The following is a 27,745-nucleotide window of genomic DNA, read 5'->3' on the forward strand; positions in this document are numbered from 1 at the left end:
CAGGACCCCGGACTGTGCAGTCCCAAATATCTCCTGTTTAAAATGAGATGTTTACGAACACAAATGTGCCACATGAACAGCTTCCATAATCTGACAATGTTTGGACACAAATGCTTGAATGCTTTTACTTTATTTGATATTTTATTGTATTGTAACAGCAGGGAAGTGTTCATAATATTTTACAAGAATGAACTCGTGACCCTGTGATCTTTGGACAGAAGTCTTCATTTTATGCCAAGTTAAAGGTGCATAAGATTATAACCAAACAACAGCAGTGTTCCTGGATTGTATTGTGAACGTCTGCTACGCCCCTCATGACAACTTCCTTGTTTTCTTTCCTCTTGACTTCTGGAGCTTCATGTTTTCTTCTGTGCGAGACAGAATGGTCATTCTAGGGAGAGAGGAACTCAAAGAAGCGGAGAGCGTTTTAAAACAGCTTTTCCCTGAATCCATCAAGGTGTGCAAGAAAGGTTTCAGAAAGGATTTATTTTCTGTGTCCCGCTACAGGTTTATTTTGTCTAATGCGCTTGTGTTTTACAGGTGTATGGTTGCATATTCAACATTAACCGAGGAAAACCTCACAATCTGGAGATCATTGCAGACAAATGGCCAGATTTCAGTGTCATTATTTGCAAACCAAAGGTTAAGGTAACATGACAGCAAGACATCAGCGTTTCTCATCTTACTTGGGTTTTACTACACATTTTACAGGAGGGGTAAATCAGACTATGACGGAAAATGTTTTATCTTTTTAAGGGCGATAAAGATCGAGAGGGAGAATATAACATTTACAGCATCTATTCCAAGAGGAAAGACGCTTTGAAAGACCTGCTGAAAACACCTGGTGTGGTCGACACGGATGCATTCACGTTGTTAGCAGGTAGAAAACACAAGTTTATTTCATTTCCATATCAATTTTAAACTAAAATGCACCTGTTGAATGTACAGGTGTGGACATCAGACATTTAGCAGCGGTTCAGGAGTTTGCGGACGAACGTGGAATTCCCTGGAAAGTACAATGTGTGATGAATGCGTTAATGCTGCAGGACACCAGCCGACTGTATTTTAAAGAGAGGTATGCACATTTAAAGGCATATTTCTGTCCAAAATGTCAATTCTGTCATCATTTGCTTGCCCTCAGATAGATAGTCTGAAGATATTTGGAAGAATGTCAGTAACCAAACCGATTTCTCTCGGCTTACTGCCATAGGAAAAATAAATACCATCGGAGACAATGGGGAGGAGATCTGTTTGCTTACTGACATTCTTCCAAATATCTTCCATTGTGTTCCTTCAACGATTTCATGGTTTAAGATTTAAAGAGACAGATCACACGAAAACTCATTCATCCTCATGTCACGTCAAACCACAAGAAGATATTTTGAAGAACGCTGATAACCAACCAACACTGAACCCCATTGAATTATATTGTATGAACACAATTTCTCAAAATATCTTCTTTCTGTTTTACGTTTAACCATTTCTTCTTCAATAGCCTTATTAGAAATGCATCTCTATATCTAATTCAAGAGATTGTGTAAATTGTTCAAAGTGTTTTTCTTTGTCAGTTATGCCGGACTGAGGTTTCCAGCGGTCAGTACAGCTCATGCTCACCTGGTGAACAGCACATGGAAATACGGAAGAGACGCCAACAGCTACAACTCTGTGCTGAACTACATTACCCACAATCCCTCTCTGTGCATCGTTGAGGAGGGCGGATGTGAGCCAGTCTCGTGGCTGCTTCTTTATCAACACTGTGCTCTTGGGTTACTCTATACTCAACCACAGCACAGACGGAAAGGTTACGCCAAATTACTGGTGTCCATCTTGTCTCAAAACCTCCTGGAGTGGGGATACCCCGTGTACTGTTTCGTGGAGGAGGAGAACAAGCCTTCCTACAAACTTTTCACATCACTGGGGTTTAATCATTCATCAGACTACAGGTCTGTGTGGTTTGAGCTGAATAAACGACAGTAAATATGATTCAAACTGTCACTTGATTTCAGAGAACACTGCACATTCAGTACTAAACTAATGTAATGTTTATAATAACCTATTCCCTTGTGAATATTAATATATGATCACACTTATATTTGTTGATGTTATTGTTTAAACATGATTTGATATAGAGACCTACATATTATTATAAAAACTTGAAATTGTGCATTAGAAATGAAAATATCTTGAAAATAAAGAAAAACTAAATTAAAAAGAAATTGAATCTATATAGCGATATAAAAAATACAAACACAACATTTAAGTCAATGAACATGTAAACTAAAGTCTATTTAAAGGTTTCAATTATTAATAAATATAATTTGCCCTAAAATATAAATATAAAATTTATACTGTTTTTAATGAACTATTTATTAATTGTAATTTTTTTCTATAACATTCATTCTGACTGTACTTAAAGGCACGTCGATGGCATAAAATAAAGCTGATCTATTTACTTTAATACAATTAATAAATGACAGCAAATTAAAGATGAACAAATACTGTATAGCTTCATTTGTAATAGCTGCTTAATGCATACCGTGCACTGTAAATACGACATACTTCAGTGGCATAGAGTTTACAGTAATAACCAGTTTTAGATGTAGTATGCTACACTGTCATCACATCAATGTGTTAATGGAGGTAAAGTCAAGTGCACTGCATTGAGATACAATATATCTGAGATGATGTCAAGTAAACCTTCCATAATAACTCAAAACAAGTATGAATAAATCATGGTTTATTACCTTTAGTATGTCCTACATTAAAGTACTATAAAACAGTACAAAGTTATATGTAGAAATCACTTCTAATGTTCTAAAAAAACAATGTACAAAACCCGGATAAGACGAAGTACACAGATTCACAACAAATGATCAAAATAACATGTTTCAGTTATAATCTCGGTCATAAACAAACGTTCCGTTAAAGTACGCTAAAGTCTGTCGTGTGCTGCTGTACAATTTTTCAAGATGAAACCAATAAGTCTAACATTGAGTTTGACCTTAAAACAGCAAATCTACACGTCTGGAGTCTGCACCGACTTTCCATCGCATTTCCTCTTATCGCTGGCAACTGAAGCAAATTAATACAATAAATAAAAGTGAATTTACATTTAAAAGGAGCACAGGTTCTGTAAACCAGATGCGAATAAGATCAGTCCGTCTGATGATGTGATTACAATCACATTGTTTGTTTTATGGGCACATACACAGCTGTGTTGCTCACGCAAGGAACAATGCTGCTTAGAAATTCCACAACGTCCCCGCTCTCCCGTTCAATCCCTTCAGACCCAGTCTGCTGAAGACATTCCCTGATGAACATCCAAGAGATTGGTCTGGATGTGATGAGAATCGGTGGTAAGTTTTACAATTAAAGTGGCAATGCAAGTTCAGATAAAGGCCACTAGGGGGAGGCAGTGAGTCCTGAACTCCGTATGTGGTGATGAAGTTCTGCTTTGCATATCGTGGCACCTGCACAATGAAGGGAAGGAGGCTCCTCATCACCTTTAAACAAAAAACAAACATGGATGTACAAAAGGTCTCATCGTGTCAGATCATTTGACTTTCAACAACGCAAAGAAAAGTGCTACTAATTAACATGCAATTTTGTGCGCAGTTCTCACCGAGTCCTGAGGATGATGACACGCTGTCGGCCAGTGAGCAGCTGTCGGCGTGGTCCGGCGACAGACCCTCCATCAAAGGGATGGAAAGTTCTGAAGATGGCACAGATGAGTCATAAATTCCAGAGTCTCTGGGCATCTCCGGAGGACTGGCAGATCCGTCCATATGCAGAACCGGCCTCAACGAACCCAGCAGTTCCTGACTCGATGGACCTTCCCCCACGTCCCCCAGCAGCGAGGGGCCCGACAGAGAGAGCACCGCCGTCTTCGGCACAGTGGGCAGGATGAGGACGTTACTCCTGACCGGACAGTCGCTCTCTGACGGATGATTCAATCTCACTTCATTAAGCACCAAGCCAGAGTCCATCTTCTCAGGCGGGGGTTCGACGCGATTGCTGGGCGCCGGGGGCGGCATGAGCTGCCTCTCGAACCAGTCGGGCTCCTGCTCGATGTGCTGGTGCATGGTGCAGATGGCCACGTACAGCGACCTGCCTGATTTGCTGCGGAAATAATTGCGCTTGCTGACGTTGGGCGGCTGCGGCTCGCGATCGGTCAGGCTGAGGTGGCGGGAGTGAAGACGGGCGAACAGCTGGGGCAGCTGGTCCATCAGTTTGAACTTGGGCGCCAGGCTGAGCGATGTGGGTACGTCGCTGTCGTGGGAGTAGTCGAAGTAAACGGCCATGAAGCGTGACAGGTCGCAGGATTTCTGATGCGCCTCGCGGAGTCTTTCGGAGATCATGGTGGTGGCCACGATGAAGAGATCTCTGCTGCTGGCGTCTCCGGCGGCCGGTTCTTTGTTTTTCTCCTTCGACGTGGCTTTGCCCTTCCGGTGTTTTTTCTCGACAAAATACTTGAGGCCCTTGGAGCAGACGGTGATGATGAAGTGAGCTTCATTAATGCATCTGCTCAGCCAATCCATCTGACCCTCCTTACAGATCTCCAGATGCTCCCAGAGATCCAACGATACCTGCACATGCAAACACACAACAAATACAGACTTAAGCTGGGAACAATGTGTCTGGAGTAGAGATTCATATGATGCAAAAATATTAGGTAAACTTTACTTAAAGCATATATGTATAATGGATTCTAAAAATAGTTTTAATGCATTGTAATGTCTCATGAATAATTGTTACAACATCTGATACATTATAACACTTATCTGTTACACTTTGCATTTATTATTTGGTTATAATTCTTTACAACGACATTTAATGCATTACAACACACATATATCTATTGTGATATACAATTATAATGCATTATACCCTTTAATAACACTTTATGATGCATTGTACATAACGGTTTTAAGTAAAGTGTCAAATATTTTATATAATTTATAAAAAACACTTCACTTAAAAACTTTAAAATATTTGTAATAATTGTATGCTTACATTGTCACAATAAAGCATGATATTTTAATTAAATAGTTTTTGTTTTTAATTAAGCAAAAATGTTTCAACAAATAGATAGATATAAAACAAATGATGTAATTATAATTTCTGTAACTTGTTAGATCTAATATTTTTGTCTGCAAAATAAAGTGACTTCAGATAGAAAGTCATTTCAGAATTTGGACTTTTACATGTTTATTGAACTATTTGGATTACCAGTGATAAAGAACACTTTTGCCTCTTATTGTCACTAGGGGGCGTCACTCGTTCATTCCTTTCTATGTCATTTCAAACCCCTTCACAAACTCATAAGAAATTCTTTGTTAGACTGTGAACAACTTGAAATGCCTTCATCAAACGTAAGACCACAACACATTTACTTGAGGAATATCAGATGTTATGAATCAAAATCTGATGGTATGTTCACCTCACAGCCGCAGAAGTCCTGCAGGAAGAAAGCAAAGCTCTGGATGACAGCGAGATGTTTGGGACCGTCTTTACTGGAGTAACAGATAAAGATCTTGGGTCTCGGCCAGGGTTTGTCAGCGTTCAGAGCGGTGGTCTGAGAGGACGACTCCGAGCTTTCTTCATCCAGATGGGAGTAAATATTCTCTGCAGAAGAATTCAGGATCAGAGACGTGAATCAAACCCGGATCGAGACATTTGTTGAGATTTGTAGCGTGTACAGTGAAGTGCATTTATTACTTCCATATGATCAGAAGCCAAATGGAAAAACACTGTAGGACGCTTTAGTTTTTATTATAGTAAACAGAGTTTAATTATGGTGTACCGTAGTAGGCCTAGATAATGGTATTCTGTGATATATTAAATATAGTAAACACTTTAGTATACTTTACGATAATATAGGATTTTCCATCAGTTTAGTTTGCATACTATAGTATTTTTTAACCTTACCACGGTAAATATGAAAGTTTACTACAGTAAATGCTCAAGTACACACCAGGGCTTTTTGAATGAAAGAAAAAAAAAACCTTTGTCTATTTTTGTTTAAGTTTTGCCAATAAAAATAAACACAAATCCCATAAACTGCACTGAATGCAGTCACCTAACTCCCACCCTAGCAATTGTAGAAAGTGTCCCCCGAACAGCACCGGTCTACTGTATTATTATAAGAGTTATACTGAAGAACACGCACATGTACGTGTAATGACTTTTGTGCGGTACTAACGGGCTTACAGGAAGATCTTTTGTCTGAAACAAGCAGAGCAGACGCAGAGCGGCACGAACACAATCGCTTGGATTCCATCTCACATTAATCCCCATCAATGCTGTGAGATTACACAGATCACTTTACACATTCTTAACAAAAGCGAGTTAAAGAGGAAACACGAGTCTTAGAGCGGATACACACCTTGCTGTTTCTTACGACACATGACCGTGAAGAGGGTGGCAAAAGCAGACAGGATGACCAGAGGAACGGTGATGGCCATGGCTCGGATCGGACCGGCCCACGGAGAATAAACTAAAAAAGACATCAGCACACGCCACAGAAATTAAATACAAGTTTTGCTGCATTTACACAACTCCAAATCAGGGTTGTTGTAGTTCTCTATTTATTGAATTCAAATCAAATTGTATGTCTCAATATTGTATAATACACTTAAAATCATTTCCGTGTATTGGCCAACATTTCTAATTTTCCATTTAAATTATGTTCAGGCATTAAAATTTAAATAAAAAATACTTAAACTAAACTTAAATATCTGAAAAATACATAAGAATATAACAAATAAATGTTAAAACATAAATAAAACATAAAAAAATCTAATTGAAAATATGAATAAAACTATAATAAAACAATAGATTTTCTTGTGATAATCATGATCGTAAAATCTGCTTTATTTGGAAATGATATACTGATTCAGTTGTATTTAATGATATTTAATACCTTGGCTGACGTGATACTGCGTCTGTTTTCTGGTTGTGTTGTTAATATCACGAAGCTGAGCCATAAAAACAAAATCAATCGGTCACTTTTCCATTCATACGTTTGATTTGGAGCGTCGTACATTTATCAGTCTAAAGATGGACAGGTTTAGATGGACTCACCTCGATTGCGTAAGTTCCTGGAGTGACGTCTTGTAAAACACAAGTAGTCCTGGGGCCATTCTGCTCCTGACGGGAAGATGTCAGACACTATTTAAAGAGTTAACATCACTGGAATTAAAGTTTAATTGAACAAATGACATTTATACTGATTCTTTATGAACTTTATATAAAGTTATAAACCTTTTTAAACGCCCATTCACACTTAAGAGTGGACTTCGATCGGCTGTCAATGTTTTGCTCTTAAAATGATCTCCGCTATTCTCATACACTTAAAAGTCATCGCTCTTGGTGTGAACTGGCTTTTCGTGTTTATAAAACAATACACTGAATTTTCATTACGCCCCTCTTTTCACATTTCTAAAACTACATTCACCGAGCCTTCATTACGTCCCAAAATTATTTTACAGCGCTGTCAATTTCCTTAAAAGAAGCACGGCTAAGAAAATGCTTCACAATGTCACGTTTCATTCCAGCCCGTAACTTCATCTTCAACTCTACGGCCACACCTGAAGGAACATGGATCGGTTCACAGAAATATCTCATTCAGTCCTACGGGATGTTCAATAAAGCTCATCGGAGAGAGTACGAACGGGGCCGGCGATGACATGTATTTATGAAGAGGTGTTATTACTGAAGCTGAGAAACTCAATCTCCATAAAGCATGTGAAGTCAGGAATCCCCCGCTGGTAGCTTCACTCACCTCACCTTTCATCTATTATCGCTACAAACAATGCCGTCAAGCAAAAACACAGATATGACTGCACTGTGACTCTCAGAAGAACCGGCACAATACTTTTACACTTTACAATGAAGAGAACATGTGAGAAATGAGGTCAGAATCACAAAAGTCCCATCGCTAGGGCTTCCCAAATGATATTTCCTGTCTTTTTTTTCCTCGTCATCCCCCATGTTCGTGAGCTCCTACACTTGGCCAAATAGCGAAGAAAAAGCACTTCAATGGTCCAGCAGCACAGTTTCTAAGTGACAAAGTACTGCTGGGAAAGCACTCGGGTCTTTCACTTCACGTTTCCAACACAACCAGAGCGAGGAAAGACGTTTCCCCCGCGGCCCGAGGGCTCTGTGAGACGCCGGACATGAGCGTATATTACAGCAGCTGTCCGTGAACAACATTACACGCTTTAACCCTCAACATCTCACTTCCATCTACAGCAGCTGCGTGTGCAAAAAACACCAGAGACCACCAAATATGCCAAGAATTACAGTTACACAATCACACAAACACGCAAATCATTAACAAACACTGCAGCGAAAAGAGCTCTTAAAGAAACACCGCACCTGAAAACAACAATCGTTGGATCGTTGTCCATCCAAACACACAAAGACTTTTTCTCATGTAACAAAGGTTTTTTTGAAGCTCCAAATGCACTGTACAGAGCCCCGCCCCCGGAGAGCTGAAGGCGGGGCTTCCTTCACTTGAGCAGCCGTACTGACCCATTTAGATTTACTCTCTTATAACTTCACAAGACTTGTAATGCAAACATCTAGATCAAAGAAAGCATAAAGTACTCACAGGTTTGCAGCGTTTGAGTCTGAAGGGAACTTCCTGTCTGAGCTTGTAATACAGGTAGTATTGGCTGAAGCCAAACGTGGAGGGGGCGTGGTCAAACACAACATGCAAATTAGTGCCAAGCTGAGAAACATTCAGCATCTTCGGCTTCCAGACTGTCAAGAAAAAACACAGAGTTCATGTCAGTTTCTGATGAGAGAATAATCAGAGTTTCACACGCTGTACTAATACTGATGAATGAGCTTTGACGTCTTTGTTTTGTGCGAAGAACTCACATGGTTTGCAGACGAGGTTATCTGGACCAAGCAGCCCTTCACAACCTTGAGAACAACACAGACAAATGATGGCTTTATTCTTTTCCATTACAATCATTTTACATAGTAAAAAAGAGCAAATCTGTGTACCAGGCTGTTTTAATGTATTTGCAAAAACAGCTTTAGATTAAGATGCATACTTTATGATGTGTACATAAACACAGATGCGATCTAAAATTTCACCCCGACAAACTTCCAATTTACCATTAGCGACTAACATTTCAGAATATAAATCTGATTACAATCAGAAGAAACCGAGAAGAAGCGTAACTTGACTAAACTTGTCTCTCCAATATTATGAATTTAGACTGCGATACCAAGCTCAACCGCTAGATGTCAGTGTACCGTACGGTTTCTTTAAATGCGACCGAACTACAGGACCCATTCAACAAATTGTTTATTTAATAACATACAACAAAATTCAACAACTTATTATACAGTCAAATAATAATACAAATTGATAATAACATAAATTGATTAAAATATAAATTGTTTTATTATTGACACTAGCCAAACACAAACCGGAAGTTAACTGGGGTCAAGCGGGCGCGTCTGAGGAAACGATCTATAAAATCAATGCATCTTTGCTTGTGTACAGTATTCACTCACTGTTAGTGCGCAGAAAAGACGGAGGGAAGAAACTGTCATTCAAGAACGTGGGAAACGGTACAATTCTGACCAGGTAGTCCGTCTCGAACGCGAGACCCGAGAAGGGTTGAGAGCTCATCCTCTGTACAGAAAAACAAGAAAATTACTTATTTTCTTGATGTGGAGGGTTGTTTATTTTTCAGAAATGCACGCAGTTTGATTATTTTGCGCTGGAAGTTTAAATGGTTTCTTACAAGCTACATGAAATTCATATACTTACAGCGGTTTTGTAGGAGAAATTAAGCTGTCGTGGATCTTTGAGGATTAAATGTTGGCACTGTTTGCCCTCCGGGTTTTTGTCCTCCAGATACACTCTGAACCCTTTGATGTGTTCAATACCTGATGAAAGAAAATGAAGATATGAATGGCCAAAAGTGACTGAAAGATTGATGCCATCGGTCTTATATTCCAAAACATTATTAAAGATGTGTTGTAGAGTTTGTTTGCATGTTGTGTAGTCGATGTCGTCTCTTTAAAACAAAGTAAAGAAAGATGGTTTCAGCAGAAATCTGATGTTTTCTCCAGCACAGATGTGCAAGAACGTCACCTGCCATAAACCTCCAAGAGCTTGAGGTCAAAGCCTGAGTCATTTATCTCTTTTCTTTAATCCTGCTGTTTTTAGCGCTTTACCACATCGACAGAATAAGAGCGTAGCGTTCTTGTGCCCTTTAAAGTGTGCCAACCTTCCTCTCTTTTAATTAGATTTTAGTCTTATCGGTCACAGAGGGAAGAAGGAAAAAAGGTCCCGCACACATTCCGTGTGGTTCCGATTACCGCGGCGGGGAGCGGGCGCGAGGACTCGGTCTTTGTACAGGGGTGTAACTCCACACCTCCACCAGCCTACAGATAACATCACACAACCTTCAAAAAAAAGAACGACTGAAGGTGGAAAATGCGTGTGTGCTTTCTATTACCCCCGTTTCTTTATTCTCAAGTGTCCTGCACGTGGAAACTTTAGGAGGAAATCCAACTCCAAAATACAAATGATTCAGCTATACGACATAGACTTTTTTTTCTTTCAAACACAAAAAGAGAGATTTGTACAAATATATATGGTCTCGCCAGTTTTGGGTAAGATACTCTGAAAAAGTAATGAATTACTAGTTACATATGACATAATGAATAGTGTCATTAGATTAATGCACAAATGAGTCTCTGATAAAAGTATTTCATTACTTATGACTTTCTATATCCTATATGAACTTTGATTGGTTAAGTGATTCAAGGATAGACATGAAACGGCTCTTTTAAATCGTTCAAATAGACAATGCAAAACTACATAAAGTATTATTTTTAACTGACCAAAGTATACAAATGTGAGAATTACACATTAAAGCACGGCTTATAAAGTAAGACTTTCAATTTTGATGTCAATTGCGGTATTGCGCGCACACATATAATACACAGAGTATTTAGTTTCGTTACATCCGAAGTAACTGTAATTAAATTACAGAAAAAAATAAGAGTAATCCCTTACTTAACTTTTCAAGGGGAAAGGAACTGATTACTTAGTAACTAGTTACACCAACACTGGACTCCACAAAAAACACTCGTGTAACCATAATATTTGTAGTACAATTGACTGCACTTTTACTCTGAAAAAACATGGTAAATGTTTATATGCAAAGTACTCCAAACCGTTTTATAGAAAAATGATGGACAAGTCAGCTCTTAGAAAACTTGCTGTGGTTTTACTATAGTAAAGGTCTAGTGACAATGTATTTTTTGGCATTCTGGTTACCAACCGTATTACATGTACAGCGTACTACCACAATTACCATGGCAAACTGCGGTTCTTACGGCGAGAAAGTAAATGTGGGGTTTCTTTGGTTTTACTACAAAAAAAACATGGTTACTATAGTTCAAACGTAAAAGCAAATTAACCTTATGCATTTACATAGTTTAACAATGTTATCTGTAGCACAACATAAAAAAGATTAACACTTTTACTTTAGTAAACCATGATAACTTTTGTAAATGACAGAAGGCTCATATGTTGTGGAAAGAGGATTTTGACATCCACCTGAGCTGTGTCCAGTCCTGCCCCAGTCACAGGGATTAACCTCCAGTGAACAACAGCACACATTGTCCCGTCCGCCAGAAAAAATCTCACATTACCCAGTTCAATGGCGCGCTGTCAGACGGAAGCAAAGGACGCCCCCGTGTTTCTCTCACCACACACGCACACATTCCTTACAGCACAGAAATCTCTCTCTCCGTCTCTTGGACGGATCGGCAGGACTGTCAGGGAGGAGGGAGGCCTTTGATCAGGACGAGGAACTCTCTTTGAAGGCCAAGATTTTTCTCTGACTTCCTCTCCTGTTCCACTCTCTCCAGGCCGGAGATAGACAGAGATAAATCAACCGCGTGCACTTTAAAATGCCTTTGCTTTGTTATGAGTGTGTGGACGCTAATGGAAAGCGCAGACATGGAGTCTGAAGTCTTTGCAGGACTGTTTGGGGACGTCTACTTCTGCCGTCGACCGATCCCACGTGAGATCTTTCCAGTAACCTCTCAACATTCCCAGAAATCCCAGTGTGAAATTTTTCATCCTGATGATGTCCCTCTTAATAGTTATTGACCACGGTAACAGAAATACTGTCAGTTCTTTTTTGAAAGGAACAGCATTTCTCCCCAAAGTTCATGTTCAAAATATTGAAAGAAATTGAGGTGAAGAGAAAAATATGATTATATAATGGAGTACTTTGAAACTTTGAAAGGCATAACCGGGCATGAGCAGAAGAAACCTACCGAGGGGGCTGGCCATCCAGCGGACCACCACGGCCGCCTGGTTGTTGCAGGACAGGTGACTGAAGGTGATGTTCTTCACTTCATGGATGGCATGTTTACCCGACGGATTCCAGTTTAGAGAGCAGTCTAATTGGGATAAGAAAGAAAACGATTTTTTAATTACCATCATGTCATTCCAAAACTGTATGACTTCATTCGGAAGAACACAAAAATATATTTTATATTTAAATAAAGAGTCCTAAACAGGTTTTGAACACAACAGAAGTTTTGTTTTTGGGTGAACTGTCCCTTTAAGAAGAAAATTGGAATCAACGTCAGAAAACACATAACACAAGTCATTTCACCCCAAAATCACATATCTAGTTCATTTATTAACTTAAGGAAAATACGAAAAGTTTCCATATAGAACCACTAATACTTTAAGATGGAGACGTGACTGCATCCAGGTGGATGCTGCACATTGGTGGTGCTTGAGGAGATTCCCCCTTCAATGTAAAGCGCTTTGAGTGCCCAGAAAAGCGCTATAGAAATGTAACAAATTATTATTATTATTATTTACTAATGCTTGAATTTGCCATTTACTTTTTATAAACATTGTTATAAAACTGAGAACTGCCATTGCAAAAAACCCTTATCAAAATGGCTTTGCGTGACAGACATGAAAATTTGGGAGAAAATGTGCATAAAAACAACATAAAAAAAGCCCAAAATGATGAAGTTCCTTTATGCAAAAAAGTTGGTCTGAAATGTGTTTGTGAGTTGCTCCAATGAACTTACACAGGTCCAAAAAGACTTACTGTCGTATCGGAATGTGACTCCGATTTTGCGACCGTTTTCCTCAGAGATGGACGAGTACGTTCCCTAAAGAGAGAGAGAGAACAGAAGCATAAGACGTTAAGACGTCCACTTGGTGTAAATAAAACATCCAAACTTCACTGGAACGGTGTCGAGACTCCAAAACAGAGAAACAACTTGTGTAACAGGAATGTGAGCCGAAGTGTTTAGAAACCACCCGCACTTCATGTGGTGACAGCCGCAGCAAAGCATCCCACAATTATGAGACTCCTGGCACTCAACAACACTGCGATCCGTGCCAAACGCTGAATCTCCTTCACTGACCCAGAATCAGCCGCTTACAAGCACAGGTGAGATAATGACGGCTTACGGCTGACTCAAGAACAGAGATGTGAGGTGTATCAAAAGAAGTCAAAACAAACAAGCGTGCGTGACAGATGCAGACAGACCCGAGCGCTCTGTAATCTGCGTGTCACATCGGGACGGATGTGCAAAGAGAAGATCAATAAAATTGGGGTTATAAAAATTAAGGACAAGAGGGGATTTCCACCACGTATGTCACAGATCTTATCGCACAGCATGTTATCTTGGATAAAGGAAGTTGTTTGACTGGCGGAACGGGAGACAATTCACTCGTCCCAGGAGATGAGCAAAGATTCGGATACTGAGATAACAGGCTAGAAAAACTCTTCCAGAAGGTCTGTCGAAAGCATAGAACCAAAACTACTGCAAAAAGTTCATTTCATTACAGTATTGCCCTGCACTAAAAGATCAAAACATTTCTTCTTTGGGCAGTTTTCATTTAAAACTGAAATGACTGCAAACGTCGGTCTCGTATTTTTCTTACACGATAATAATTTATGCAGCATGTGAAACGCCATGAGACGTCTCCCACATTTAAATTGGTTTAGTTAACAGATCTGTGGACTTCCTCGACTAAACCAATCCCAGAGGCGTTCAAACTAAACTTATTTCTAAAGTGTCTAGTTGAGCATAAGCACTTACCCTTAATACAAAAACATCCCAGTGACCTATCTGCTAACAAACATGCTGTGAGTAAACCACACCAACATACGTCCAAGACAAAACGCTCTTAATGACATCCTCAGCCCCTCATTTCCACAGGATGTGTACTGATGAGGGCGTGACCTCCTGACCCGGCCGTCTCGCTGACCGCGTACCTGCACCAGATGTACAACCGAAGAGAATAGGAGAAAAAAGAGGGACTATATACAGACAGACCACCGTGAATTAGTCTAACGGGACGAAATGTTATGATCTAATCTCTTAAAGAACTTTTTTAGTTTTATTTAATTAACACGGCATATAGGAATTTATAGTCTGTCTGATATTTGATTTATGTTTCCTTGTACAGCTGCTATATAAAGAAAGTTGACTTGACTTGACTTTAGCTGACTTCAAAATAATAAAGTCAACTACTCTAAGTATACAAGCTTACAATTTTAAAACCAAACATTGAAGTAAAAATATGCGAAATAAAAGATTGCATTCAGGTTTAAAATGTCATCGCATTTGCTTTTGTAAAACACACATCCGGGGTTTTTATTAGGAACACTCTTCTGAACGTTTAACATTACAGTTCTCAGAGTTAATGAAGTAAAGGGAATAAAAGCACAAAGTAATTTGTGTCGGAGCCTTCGGCCTCACTTTTAAAATGAGGGACTTTAGGTTGCAAAAGAAAGAAAGAAAACATTTACAGCCCCAGAGAAGAGGGGGGTGAACTCACTAATTCTTCATTTAGCATGAGAATAAAGTGAGAAAGTCAGCAGGCCCAGAGCTGCACTAATGGCCTCTGTCGTCCTGTCCTGTGGTTTTTAACACCGAGAGCCCAGCGGGACCCCTGAGGACCACGGGACAGACCCCTCACACCTGCAGACGATCAACACTAACACCTCTGATGACATCTGCACCGGCTCTAGTCAGACAGAGCATTCAATTATAAACAAATACACATGATGATGATAATAAAACATATAGAATACAAAAAATAAGAGTCTGAATAAGAAACTCAATGTATCTCATAATAATACACAGCCAACATATATCTCTCTGTCTATCGTTCTCTCTCTCCATTTTTACTTTTAAAGGAATTTTATTTATCATGATTGTGTTTATATTGTCAAAGTATTAAACAAACAAGTATTGAAAGAAATAAACAACATCGGAATAACATAGATTTCTCGTTTTTTCAAAATGTAAAATATTTACATTTAATCATTTAGCCGACGCTTTTATCCAAAGCCACTAACAGAGAGTTCAGATATAAAATATAAACAAATTTATTGTCGTGCCAGACAACACAAAACGATCATGACATCATTCCTTTGACTTCTAGCCTAAGGTTCACATTTGAACAAATCCCTAACCCTAAGTTTTTCATTTAGTTTAAATTTGAAATATACTATTTATGAAATCATTTGAGTTACTTTGATTAAATGAAGAATTAAAGAAAGCAGCTCTGGTCTGGCTGGAGATTCATCGATCTGTACGTTTGGGTTCATTAGCTGATGATTTCTAACATCTTTCTTTGTGATGGCAGCTAATGTTCTCTTAAAGTTGTCAAATACGTTCTTGCTGTAACATTAAAAGTGCATTTAAAGGGACAGTTCATCATTGAATGACCCTCAGGTTGTTTCAAACCTGTATAAATGTCTTTGTTCCAATGAACACAAAGATATTTGGAAGAATGTTAGCAGTTCTGGGACATCATTGACTACCATAGTAAGAAAAAATATATAGTATTTTTTGTTCTGTTGAACAAATAATGAGATATTTGGAAGAATTAAAGAAAACAAAGCGTTCTTGGGCACCTTTGACTGCCATTGAATTCTTCCTACTATGGTAGTCAATGATGTCCCGGAAAATGATGAACATTCTTCCAAATATCTTCCTTTGTGTTCATCGGAAAACAAAGTCATTTATACAGGTATGAAATTACATGAGCGCAAGTTTTCCCCACCCATTATTGGGTTAACTATCACTTTAAAACATGCCGCTCTAAAAACGATAATAAAACGCCATTCCTTCATCGTCAGCGACACATTTAAAGCATGCAGCACTAACATTTTATCTGGGAATGTGTTTGCGAGCAAAGAAAAGCAAAAGAAATGCCTCCTAACAAGTCTGTCACTTTCTGTCCAACACCTTTTTACGACCTTCCTCAACAAGCAACACCTCCTCCACCCGTTCCCTTTGTACCTGCGAGCCGCTCGTCCCGCTGAGAGTCGCGTCTTCAAGACTTTCTGCAGCGGTCGGGACGTTTCTGTGCACTTACAGCCGGGCCAGTCATTTGACATAAAACTTCAAATGGACACTTTGGGCCGGGGGAGCTGAGAATAGGGCTCATAAAAGTGCTGCATCCCATGTGACAAATGAGCAGAAATGTTGCCCGTGAGGTAAAACCATGAGGTCAGTACTCGGTCAAACAAGGGTCCCGTGTTTTATTGGGCCTTATTAGGTGACCGTAAAAGGGGAAGGACTGTGTGCCTTTTGTTTAATAACTCACGTCATTAAATGCAGTGAAAATTAAGAGAACACGCGACGAGTCGATGTTGGTTGCAAAACTAGTCAGGGTGTTACGTAAAATATTATTGAAGATCTCAATATGAAACATTTCAAATCAAATTGACTCAAATCCAGATTATTTGACACCTCCATACTCTTCTTGTGCTTCAACAATGACTCTCTTGTTTGCTTCTCTTTTGTTTCTCCAAAGCCAAACATCTAAATGAAACACAACACAGAACTCCATCAAATCTCCTACGAACACTTTAGCAAAAGATGAAAGAGCATCCTCGGAGCAAAAATGTTAATTGTAGCAAAATTAGAAATACATGCATAAAAAGATACTATATTTGAAGTTATATTATGTTTTCATGTTTTAATTGTTAGTTAGCTGTATTTTTTTGTTATTATCACTTAAATCAAAACAATCAACTGCGGTTTCATTGACATTAATTGGAATTCACAATAAAAAAACATGATGTTCGATCTCATTTTGGAACCAAACTCTTCATTCACTGATTTAAAGCAAATAAAACAAGCCTAATCCATTGGCATTACAAGTTAAACTGTATTTTGGTCGATAATGTAGATTTTATTAACTGGTGTCTCAAAAGCGGATCAGTCGCCAGTAACCTTCAAGCTCTTCTGTAAGTCAAGCTTGTAAAGAAAAAATCTGTTCAATTCATAAACAATCTCTCAGTTTAACTGTTGTTTTATTTAAGAATAAGCTCTCATTGAACAAACACACACCTGGAATGGTTTGTACGGTGCCATTATGGTTGACTATTGTGTGGGCTGATGGGATACGAGCGTGTCTGAACACAGTGACAGCAGGTGGGAAATGAAGTGTGCGAGCTCTTCCTGTGGCACACCACAGTCTGATCTAACCAGGTGTTCCTCTCTCTCTCCGAATGCTATAATTATATCTTCTGAATCTTCACAGCAAACTCTCTCGAGTGTTTATTTCCTTTCACAAACACGTCTGGCATCTTTTGATGACCTCAAAGTCAACGCTCAACTCCAATATGTACTACACAAATCGATATTTTCTTGCCTTAATAGCGGTTTAGTGAGAACTGCGTGTCTTTTGTTGGCACGTAACCTCTCACATGCACTTAATTTAATGAGAACTCCGCCAGCTATTACAAGTGTAGATGGATCTTCTGAAGAACCCAATTAGCTCGAACCCATACGGAGACGACGGCGGACAAGCCTGCACAGCCCGGTTTACCCCGGAGGAGATCTGTGCGTTTGATCTTTCAGTCCTCTTCCACCCGACTCGAGGAAACTCATCCTCCTGGGATTTAACCCCTGCGCACGTCGTACACTATCAGTTTCTATTTGCTGAAGGTAAAGTGGGGCATGATGGGATATCTGACCAGAGATCAATCAAAGGGGACAGTGCTGCTATTCTATCGGGATCGGGGGGATAATCTCCTCCTCCTGAAAACAGACGAAATCGCTCGGCAGCGTTTGGTTTCAAGTTTACATGCGAGTCTCTCAGAACATCTTTTCATAAGAGCTATAAATGCATCATCCCAATTTGACAGAAATAGACAAACCGGATCACGTGATGTAAAGTGAAGCCGGATCAGATTTGATGTGTTTGTCTAATAATATTGGACTTTAGATCTGGCTGATGTGAGCATGTTCTGCTCTCGAGGGGCTTGTTCTCCGGCGCTTCGAAAACAAACAAATCCTTCTCGCTGTTTCTCCAACAAACTGCTGAGAAAATAAAAGAAGCAACGACGAAAGAAGTGCAGCGCTGGATTCATTCACAATGACTTGGCGGAGACATTACAAACATTTCATGGTTCATCGAGTTACAAATGTATGAAATCAAACCCTGCCTACATTACAAATGTATGAAATCAAATCCAGATTTGCGGCATTACAGCATTATAGCAGCAGGTATAATCAGCCAAATAAATACATGATTTTTATTTTTGGGTGAACTGTACCTTTAAGGCAACACAGGTCAAGTCACACTTGACAAATTCACCTCTCCTCTTTAGACAAAACCTCTGGAATCAGTTCGATCTCTCCTCCAACATCCAAAACGAACAGAAACGAGCACATTTAAGCATTTGATATTCCCAAACACGACCACAACCCCGCTGAGCAGATTTCAAACACACGTTTCTTATTAACCCCACATGTGTCTCCAATCTCAAAACAGACATTTTCTAGGACCTTCACATTCGCTCGTGTTTGCCGACTTTGTACTGTTCTTCATCATCACATTTGTGCACCGTTCTATAGATATTTACAACCGGTCAGTAAAGATGTAGAGTTAAACTTATAAGAGCAGGCAATTGCTTTTATTTGACACAATGATAGACTTTAAGATGAGTTCAAATAGAAGCACTTTAAAACACATGCTTATTTAAACTGGTTGTTATTATTGTTGCTCACGCATACTAGCGCTCATTCCTACATGATTTTGTACATTCGTGTGAAGCTCGGGAATGTAATTCGTGTGTCTGTGTGTTTTCCTTCATGGCTTCAGGTGATCACGTGACATTAATGAGCAGGTATCAGCTTCTCTCATCTGTGTAATGACAGTGAACGCAGAGCACGTCTGGAACTCGCCAACAAATATCCTGATGATCAGACGCTCATGCAGACATGACAACGAAATCAAGAAAACCAACAATTCAATAGTGACATATGAAGGAACGCTGGGTTTCTGCAGACCCAAGGTTGCTCATTAAACTGCATTATAGCTCAACTAAATATACTCTCAGTAAATGTCTTTGAACATACAGTCAGAAATCTTCATATGCGTTTTTTCGTATTTAGCGCTTTTTGTGTCTCTGAATTGTCAAAACGCCTCTCAAAATGCTTGATACGAATGCAAACCCAGTGCGACATAAACCTAAAAACTACTTCATAGCGAGAATTGAACCTTAAGATAGTCACACGTGTAACTAAAACAACAGATGAGATCACTTTAATATCTTGATTATTTGTTATGGACATCAATGAGGGCAAATAGAAAAGTCTCATGTATCATATATCTCCTGAGAAAAGAGTCAGAAATCGGACAAACTTGTCTGTCATGTGAGTTTAGAAGAGATGTCAACAATGTCTTAGATTTGTCAAATCTGCAATCAAAAGTCAATATTATTGAAGATAGTAATCTCATCAAATTCCAGATTATTTGACCTCTACAATCTACATTCATTTTACGCCTCGACACTCTTCATCTGTCTACACAATTGTTTTTTCTTTCATTTCTTATAATCCTTTTATGAGTAGAAACGTAAATCAAACAACTGAGAACTTTATCAAATATGAGAAAGTAAGATCTAAGCAATAACAATGTCCTCTGGGTTTGAGGATACAAGACACCTTAATAATTAAATTCGGATAAACTCAATCAATTGCAGGAAATCTCAATATTTCAAATATTCCACAATGATTTGGTGTTGGCCGATCTTCCGACTTCGCTTCTGAAACCCACAGTCATGTCTGAAGGCCAGGAGAGGCCGGATGAGCAGGTCGGAGGGGAAACGTCTAATGAAGGTCTCCGTGGCATTCGGTCAAATGCTGGAGGGGGCACAAAAGGTGAAGTCCGTTTCCCATCATGCCTTTCCTGTCTTCCCAAGACCCTTCTGTGGCTAAAACGCCACATTCTCCCCCTGATGATGTTAACCACCTCATTTTGGTAAACACAGCCCGTTGAAGTGCACTCTTGATCTCAAACACACGTTCTTAAGAGCGCACGTCTGCCGCATACACGACATGTAAATCAATGAGCTCCTGCCATCCGGGAGAAGTGAAGAACGCTCTCTAGTGTGACGAACGCATGCACATCACCGTCATGTGTTTAACAGACAGCCCTGATGGGTTTTCCAGCCCCTTCTGGGTAAAGCGTGCATCTCTGCACTGATCCAAAACCAGACATCCCTGACCAAAGTTTCACAGAGAAGTCACGAAAATGATCCGAGATCAGTAAGACAGGAACACGTTCTGGGATGAACTGACCTCTGAACCGTCGTAAATTGATTTCTGATCTTCTGCACATTTGACCTTCACAGTCACACAACACGTGTCTCTCTGACAAACTAAACAGCTGCTGTATTCATCATCATGATCAAAACTAAACACCGGAAATTGATTTTATTTCACAAACAGAAGATGAATCCATATGTATTCTACATGATATGGTTGCTATGGTATTCTGGGCGGTTGCTATGATGTTGGAAAGCGGTTACAAAGGCCCTATTAAAAAAATACTCCGTATTTACTGAAGTAAACTCAACTATGTTGCAGTACAGTATTTACAGCAGTTTATTATTTCACTATAGTTAATACTACAGTATTTACTACAGTAAACTGGTACTAAGTATACTACAATATTTTCAGGTTGGCAATAACAATCTTGTCGTCTCAAACCGAAAACAATACTTTAATACACTTCAGTATTTGCTATAGCAAACTGTAGTCAACATTTTAGATACTAAAGTGTTCTTGAACCTTACCGTGGTAAATATTAAAGGGAGAGTTCAACCCAAAATGAACATTCTGTCAGAGTTTTCATTTGTGGGTGAACTGTCCCTTTAAAGTGTACAAACGTATTAACTACAGTTGACTTAAGTTAATACCAGAGAATACCACATTAACGTTAAAGTATAAACATTTCTAAATGTGTTTAATGTTTTAAATGTGTCGGTTTACAAAGATAAGCTTTTAATTTAAGCATAAAATGTTTCATTTACTTGAAATGTTACTCATGTTGGAAATATATTAATTTACCGACTGAAAAAGACTTGAACAAATGTCGCACTTAATCTTTTCATGGGGATTTTATTTTCTTAGTTAGGCAGATATCGTGATGTATCGTTATAGAATTGCCAACCAATATTATCATAGTATCGTCACATCATGATATTAACGGTATCGTGAGCCATGTTTCGTGATCCGTACCCCGTGAGTCCCACCCCTAGTAAATAATAAAGTACATTTAAAGCATACAGTTTTTACTTCAATTCATTTAAGTTAAAACTAATTGTAGTAGTATACATTAACAAAGAGTAGCAATTATTATTACACAATAAAGTATACTACAATACTAAAGTTTACTATGGTAGATACTATTACACTTTTCAGGCGTTTTGTAGGCGGTGGTTGATAGACAAGTTGTTATTGTGTACGCGTTATACTGTAGTATACTTTAGTTTTTACAAAAAATCCTAGATACTATAGTGTTTTTTAATCTATTATTAATCTATATTAAAGGAAACTACAGTATCTACAACAGATCATTGATTCAAGACCGTTAATAATACAGAACGTAATTGTGCAAAAATGAGCAAGTGATAGAGAAGCTTGTCTTAAACCAGACATCCTGTTTCAGTTTAAGTACATGGCTCCAAGTTTGGAAAGCAAGGATTCACCTGAAATACAGGTCGAACCTGAGCGCATCACAAACACAAAAACACCGACTTACATCCGTTACGCTTCCATCAGACCTGTAAAGATCTTTTGTTTCTCGGATGCTTTCAACATTGTGTCGCATCTTGTTTTGGCTATTGTTGAAAACTCACGTTACTTTAAAAAGGATGTAAACACAGCAGGAAAATACTTCCAGAGACAAGCCCGGTCACGCTCGCAATACAAGAGACGATACTCAACACAGCCCTTTATTTTTCACTTCTATAGACCTGGATTAATAAAGCGATGTGATAACAGACATTGTGTGCACTGTGAGAAGAAACCAAGAGATGTGACACAAACACATCACGGCGACGCCTGTCAGGAGTGAAGCGCCGACAAACAATGAACGTCCTCACCGGGAGAACGGAGGGCTTGCAGGATTTGGAGTTTTGTGTTTCACATTTGAAGAACGAAGTGCTGCCCAGGGGCTTCCAAAAACCTGTGACCGTGAAGAGCAAAAGGCGAAGGTAGATCATCTCTCTCTAATGGAAAACACAGGGACCGTGCCAGACGAGCAAAAGGGAGGAAAACACAGGCTGAAGCTGCTGAATCTCACCAGATATCATGTTTAAGACCTCTAATCTTTACTACGTAAACACAAACATGACTTTCTTCTGCAGAACACAAGGGAAGATATTCTGAAGAACATTGATAACCAAACAAAACATTGATTGTATTAACACAAAACCACAGAGACATCTCAAATGATCCTATTTTCCCAACAAAGAGTCACAGTCACGTACAGATTTATAATGACACGAGAGAGTGATAAATAATGTGTATTTGAACTATCAGTTTAAAAAATAAGTTTATGCTAATACTATAATGCCTCAACTCTAACAAAGCAATTCCTCACTTTATGACGAAGGCCTATTTGCATCGCAATGGTTTTGTGTTCCAGCCCCAGGAAACACACATTGTAATAAACGTGTAGCTTGGATAACAGCATCCGACAAAATGGACTTAAATCTAACAGTTCCACTAACTTGCCTTGATTCACTTCAACATGAACTGGAAGATGCTCTGGACTTCATTACAGCTAAAAGAAGAACAGAGATAACACGACGTTGTGGTTTCAATCTAGGCGCTCACAAACCGAAGACATAAAAAGATGCATCCTCCCCAGAGCTCAAAGCAAAAGCCCGCTGCAAACTTCTGTACAGACTCTGTATAATCTCAAATCATTGCCTGAAATCTACAGACAGGAAGTTACTCAGCACCAGATCCTTGATTAGAGCAAAGAGCAGCTAATTGATTATAATGACTTCAGTATGTGTGTCGGCCGAGCGAGAGAGCGAGCGAGAGAGAGAGAGAGAGAGAGAGAGAGAGGAAGGACTGGAGCGACCAGCTCTCTGCACAACACAAACTCACTCGAGTTTCAGCCCTGAGGGTCGTTCAATGATCAGAAACAGCACTAGGTTAAGAATCAAGCTCAAATAAATGTTCAAATTTGTTTCGCATCGAGTTTTACAGACATTTTATATCCATCATACAATCGTTTCGCTTCGTCAAGGTTCATTTTCAACATTTAATTACTTTCATGGTTGTAAGCAGGTAAGACGTTATATACAGTGATGATAGAAATTCTGCTTTACCTCATGAAATTTGTGAACATTAGTCGACCCCTGTGTCATTCCTAACCCCATATGGCTTTCTTTTGACGTGTGGTTAAAATACGGATGTACCCAACCATTGAGTATAAATAACACGTGTTGGGTTGTTTCAATCCAAGGTTGGGCCAAATTAATTTAAACCAACCATTGGGTTTCTCTATATTTAACTCAACCATGAGTTAGTCAAGGGTCTTCTAAGGGTGAAAAAGATCACTGACCAATCGCAAGCACCCAACCGAGGCAAACAGAGCGTCCCGATGTTTAATTCACTTTTAACATAGCTAAGTTTACCAGTGAGATCCTTTCATTCAGGAGGAACGGCAGGAGCACTCGTCCGCTCTAAAGAAGAGTTGTTAGTGAAAGACCGTCCCACAATTCAAAGCGCTTCACCACACCAGCCGATTCAGAACTAGCCAACCAGAGATTTTCCCACCGCACAACACAAGACATGGCCTCCGCGCTGATGCTTGGATGGTTTTCAATGCACCCTTACTATGGCACAGAAACAAGTCAACCCCCCCTATTCTCTCTACGCACCGTGAAACACCCCCATCCCCATCATTCATCCCCAACCAGATGTTTCCAGAGCGAGGAAACCTAAATGTGTGAGGGTCCTTTACAGAAATACACACGGAAGATGTCGGCCCGTACATTCACACGTGCACCGGCGTTTGTGTGTGTTTTGGTACAACGCATGCCTTTGAGCGTTTGTATTACTCGACCTAGAATAGAATTCTCATTTTGAGATTCTTCTCAACCGCCTCCGTGTGAGATTTTGAGAAAGCACTGAAACTAAAGACCACAACTACACGAGCATCATCAACTAGTTAACTCAACGCAAAAAAAGAACTCTGTCTCGTACGTGTCTAAAAATGGATTTGCACATGTTTCAGTGGCTTTAACTTTTAAGATCAAATGATTGAAAGAATAGTTCAGCAAAAATCTGAATTTACTCATCTTTATGTTGTTTTCGGTGGACACACTAGAAGTCCTTAAAACATTATACAATGCACAATTCAGACAGCTCAAATAACGGTTTTCTTTTCCTGTATGAAGTTCAGATATTCTGCACAACATCTTACAGGATCTGAATGAATAACCGACGGCAGACGTTTCATTTCTTACTGAATTATTTTGAAGCATCTTTAATAAAGACATTCTAAATGTTTTTATTTAGTTTCTAATGTCAGTTATATTTACGAAAAGCATGGGCCATCGGCTCATCCCCTCGAGGTGTTCCTGAAGCTCTGTTTCTCGCTGGAAACCATCATGAGATGCTAATGTTTGTGAGCTTTGGCACATTCAGAGACCATAACTTAACCAGACCGAGAGGGAAGTTTGTTAAACCGATTACACAGCTGGTAATATCCTTCCAATGCTGAAGTCCTTCATTGCTTTCACAGAGATATGGAGGAGGAAAGGAAAGTACGGCTCGTTTCTGACACTAGGAATTATCTGGCAGCTGGATTTCTCAGAGCTCGGCGGAAAGTCAGAACGCTATTGAGCCGAGAGGCCTGGGAGTTCCGGACAGAACAAGCACTTTAATCCGAGTCCAGCGGACCCCCGTCTGAGCTCCAATTGAGCCCCCCGTCCCCCCAGCTGGAGCCAAGCAAAGAGCCATTTAAATAACTACCGTTGTTTTTCTCACACTTGAGTCGAGTTGTGTGACGGCCTGGCAGTCAAGGAGAAAAGGTTCAGCCATATCCAACGCTAAACATTTACGTTTCTTTAAAGAGAAAGTTCAACCAAAATGAATGTCACAACATTGGACGCAACAACAACTTCTTAAAATATCTTCTTATGTGTTCCACTAAGGTTTGGGAAGATCAATAATGGCATTTTTGGGGGGGTGAACTATCCCTTTAAGAATTCAACTGTGCTTTAAAATGCATTTCCACACATTTCCCCAAAAATGTCACTGGCAATATTGATCTCTGCAAATATTGACCGGCACCCGACCTTGAAAGTTTAATATTAACCGTGAGCTGTTCCCGTTTCAAGCCAATTTGAAGTGTAGGCAATACGGTTTCAAGAACTAAACCATTCATTTACACCTGAAGTGTTTCTCTGGACGGGACGGCCGTTTGATGTTTCAGTGGAGGGAGGGGAGCTGTGTTTCCTTAAAGGAAATGCCAGAGCATTTTAATAGAGCAAACACTTTCCTGCCTTCCTGTAGGAAATGACTTCAAAGCAGCTGAAAGACAATGAGATGAGGGCCAATCTGTCCATCAATAGCCTGTGTGTCAACAACACACTATCAGACACACATCAACAGGAAGACAAACACAACACAGAGGTGTGTAAAGAGGCTTTTAGAAACAAGCAAAAAAGTGCTCTCAATCATTTCTAGTTTTAACATGATACCGATTATAGCATCTATAATAACCACAAACTAATTCATGTGAGCCCAAAAGAGTTTTTAAACACACCTGCATACCTCAATTAATTTAAATATTCATAAAAACAGCCCTAAAATGTCTTTTCTTTCGGTAATAATACTCTCCCTCGATATCACAGGCAAGTCTTTTCTTGCGTTTATTTTGATCTGAACATGTTTCACCTTGGACTCGCACAGCAGATTTAATTGAACTCATACAAAAGGAATAAAAAGACTTGAAGTGTGCTGAATGGAAACATCTCTAAAGCCTCTTTTAATTTCCATCTTCCCGTCATGGCCCCAAATGTACAACCATTCAGCTCCCAGGACAAAAGCATCAAACAGGCAGGTCAACTCCAGCTAATCTCCAGCAAAATTCATGAACAATAGATTCCTGAAGTCGCCCATCCAAACATCTGACCTTCTGAAAGGCCATTTCACAAACCTGACACAAGAGTCAAAAACACACGACCGTATAAAACACGACAGAAATCTGCCGCAGGTATTTTCTTTTCAATGAAGATTCTTCTTTGCATAACTTCTTGTGTTCATGTGTGGATGGAATGCAGTGCAAGTCGCTTCAAATCAAAGCATCTGTCACATGAACGAATGTCAACTTGAACACAGAGCTTAAAAGACGAGAGCAACAAACTGAAGATGTTTTAAAGTTTCTTTGGCGTCAGGTGTTACACTCTTTCTTAAGGAACTTTTGTTTGTAAATTTGAAAAAGCTAACTAACACACACACACCTGCTGCACTCCACCTCGACACACTTTCACACAACACGGTTTGCAAACTTGTAAACACTCCGGTGATATTGAACGCCCGACACAAACGGAAACGAGAGTAACTTTCTGTAACATGACTGAACACGTTCTGTGTTGTTGACACATTGTATCCGGAGCTTTACGCGTTTATGTGAAATATTCAATCCACGCGTGTTTTACCTTGTAGCTGCATTTATCGGCGTTTTCTTTCTTTCCTCCGGTTGCCGCCGCGCTGAAGAACACAAACACGGATAAAACCGTGAAGACATGAACTCGCGTCAGTGATCCGGCCATCACACACCCGCACGTGAAGCTCCGCGGATGAGAAGTGAATGAGAGTCAACGAGAGAGAGAGAGGTGGAGCTCGGTGTGTGTGTGTGTGTGTGTGTGTGTGAGAGAGAGAGAGAGAGAGAGAGAGAGAGAGGTATTGATAATTATATATAGACACTTTAATCTTAATCTGTATTCGTGCAGAATGTTTATATTTAGTTTTCCTGTTCTTTGGCAATTTAAAATGTTCTTTATCATGTTAATAAAGCTTTTCTGAACATAGAGAGACTTTTTACCTCTTTTATTTACATTTACATTTACATAAACATTAATTAAATATTAAAAGAAAAGAGAGGAAAAAAAACTTAAATAGTGGGCCACGCATCAGGAAGAGCAGTTTTACAAACAAAAACAAATTGCAAACAACCGTCATAATCAATTTCACAAATAGGGTTTCACCTTTTGAATCTAGAACTATCAAAGTCATCAAGGGACTTGTAAAAAGCGCATGTTAATACCGGATTTTATCAACCCACTAAAAACCAAAACAACATCTGTTCATCCTGAGCCCAGTACTTTCCTTTTACGTGACAACCAAATAGCAAATTTTGCTTGCCCAAATTTAAAATGAA

The 27,745-nt window shown here is 39.4% G+C and overlaps 2 protein-coding genes across 4 annotated transcripts; one reads left to right on the top strand and one right to left on the bottom strand.

Annotated features, from left to right (window-relative positions):
- The first annotated feature begins 33 nt into the window (after positions 1-33).
- Positions 34-2,490, top strand: LOC306909635 (glycine N-acyltransferase-like protein 3). The gene is made up of 5 exons (XM_079483586.1): positions 34-457; positions 541-648; positions 757-880; positions 949-1,075; positions 1,569-2,490. The coding sequence occupies exons 1-5, from the start codon at positions 359-361 to the stop codon at positions 1,975-1,977; spliced, it is 867 nt and encodes a 288-aa protein (XP_079339712.1). The 5' UTR covers positions 34-358; the 3' UTR covers positions 1,978-2,490.
- On the bottom strand, positions 2,437-27,237 carry il17rd (interleukin 17 receptor D). 3 transcript variants are annotated; one of them, XM_079483584.1, is made up of 13 exons: positions 27,024-27,237; positions 13,122-13,185; positions 12,325-12,450; positions 9,794-9,912; positions 9,535-9,655; positions 8,887-8,931; positions 8,615-8,766; positions 7,084-7,149; positions 6,923-6,977; positions 6,386-6,496; positions 5,441-5,625; positions 3,623-4,586; positions 2,437-3,503 (listed from the first exon to the last, which is right to left on the bottom strand). In XM_079483584.1, the coding sequence occupies exons 1-13, from the start codon at positions 27,135-27,137 to the stop codon at positions 3,403-3,405; spliced, it is 2,223 nt and encodes a 740-aa protein (XP_079339710.1). In that variant the 5' UTR covers positions 27,138-27,237; the 3' UTR covers positions 2,437-3,402. The 3 variants fall into 3 exon arrangements, with proteins under 3 accessions (XP_079339710.1, XP_079339709.1, XP_079339711.1); XM_079483583.1 differs by having other exon boundaries at positions 2,722-3,503; positions 7,084-7,170; positions 27,024-27,218; XM_079483585.1 differs by having other exon boundaries at positions 2,722-3,503; positions 7,084-7,143; positions 27,024-27,167.
- Between the last annotated feature and the right edge of the window lie 508 nt (positions 27,238-27,745).

The sequence above is a fragment of the Barbatula barbatula genome, assembly GCF_947034865.1.
Source record: "Barbatula barbatula genome assembly, chromosome: 20".
In the NCBI taxonomy this organism is placed as follows: domain Eukaryota; kingdom Metazoa; phylum Chordata; class Actinopteri; order Cypriniformes; family Nemacheilidae; genus Barbatula; species Barbatula barbatula.

Excerpts from the sequence above, each read along its gene's own strand:
- LOC306909635 (XM_079483586.1), top strand. The coding sequence starts at position 359 with ATGTTTTCTTCTGTGCGAGACAGAATGGTCATTCTAGGGAGAGAGGAA. Across the intron at positions 649-756 it reads TTTGCAAACCAAAGGTTAAG|GGCGATAAAGATCGAGAGGG; the intron begins GTAACATGACAG and ends TATCTTTTTAAG. Across the intron at positions 881-948 it reads TGCATTCACGTTGTTAGCAG|GTGTGGACATCAGACATTTA; the intron begins GTAGAAAACACA and ends TTGAATGTACAG.
- il17rd (XM_079483583.1), bottom strand. The coding sequence starts at position 27,137 with ATGGCCGGATCACTGACGCGAGTTCATGTCTTCACGGTTTTATCCGTG. Across the intron at positions 9,656-9,793 it reads ATTTCTCCTACAAAACCGCT|AGGATGAGCTCTCAACCCTT; the intron begins GTAAGTATATGA and ends TTTTCTGTACAG. Across the intron at positions 7,171-8,614 it reads GACTCAAACGCTGCAAACCT|TGTCTGACATCTTCCCGTCA; the intron begins GTGAGTACTTTA and ends CTCTTTAAATAG.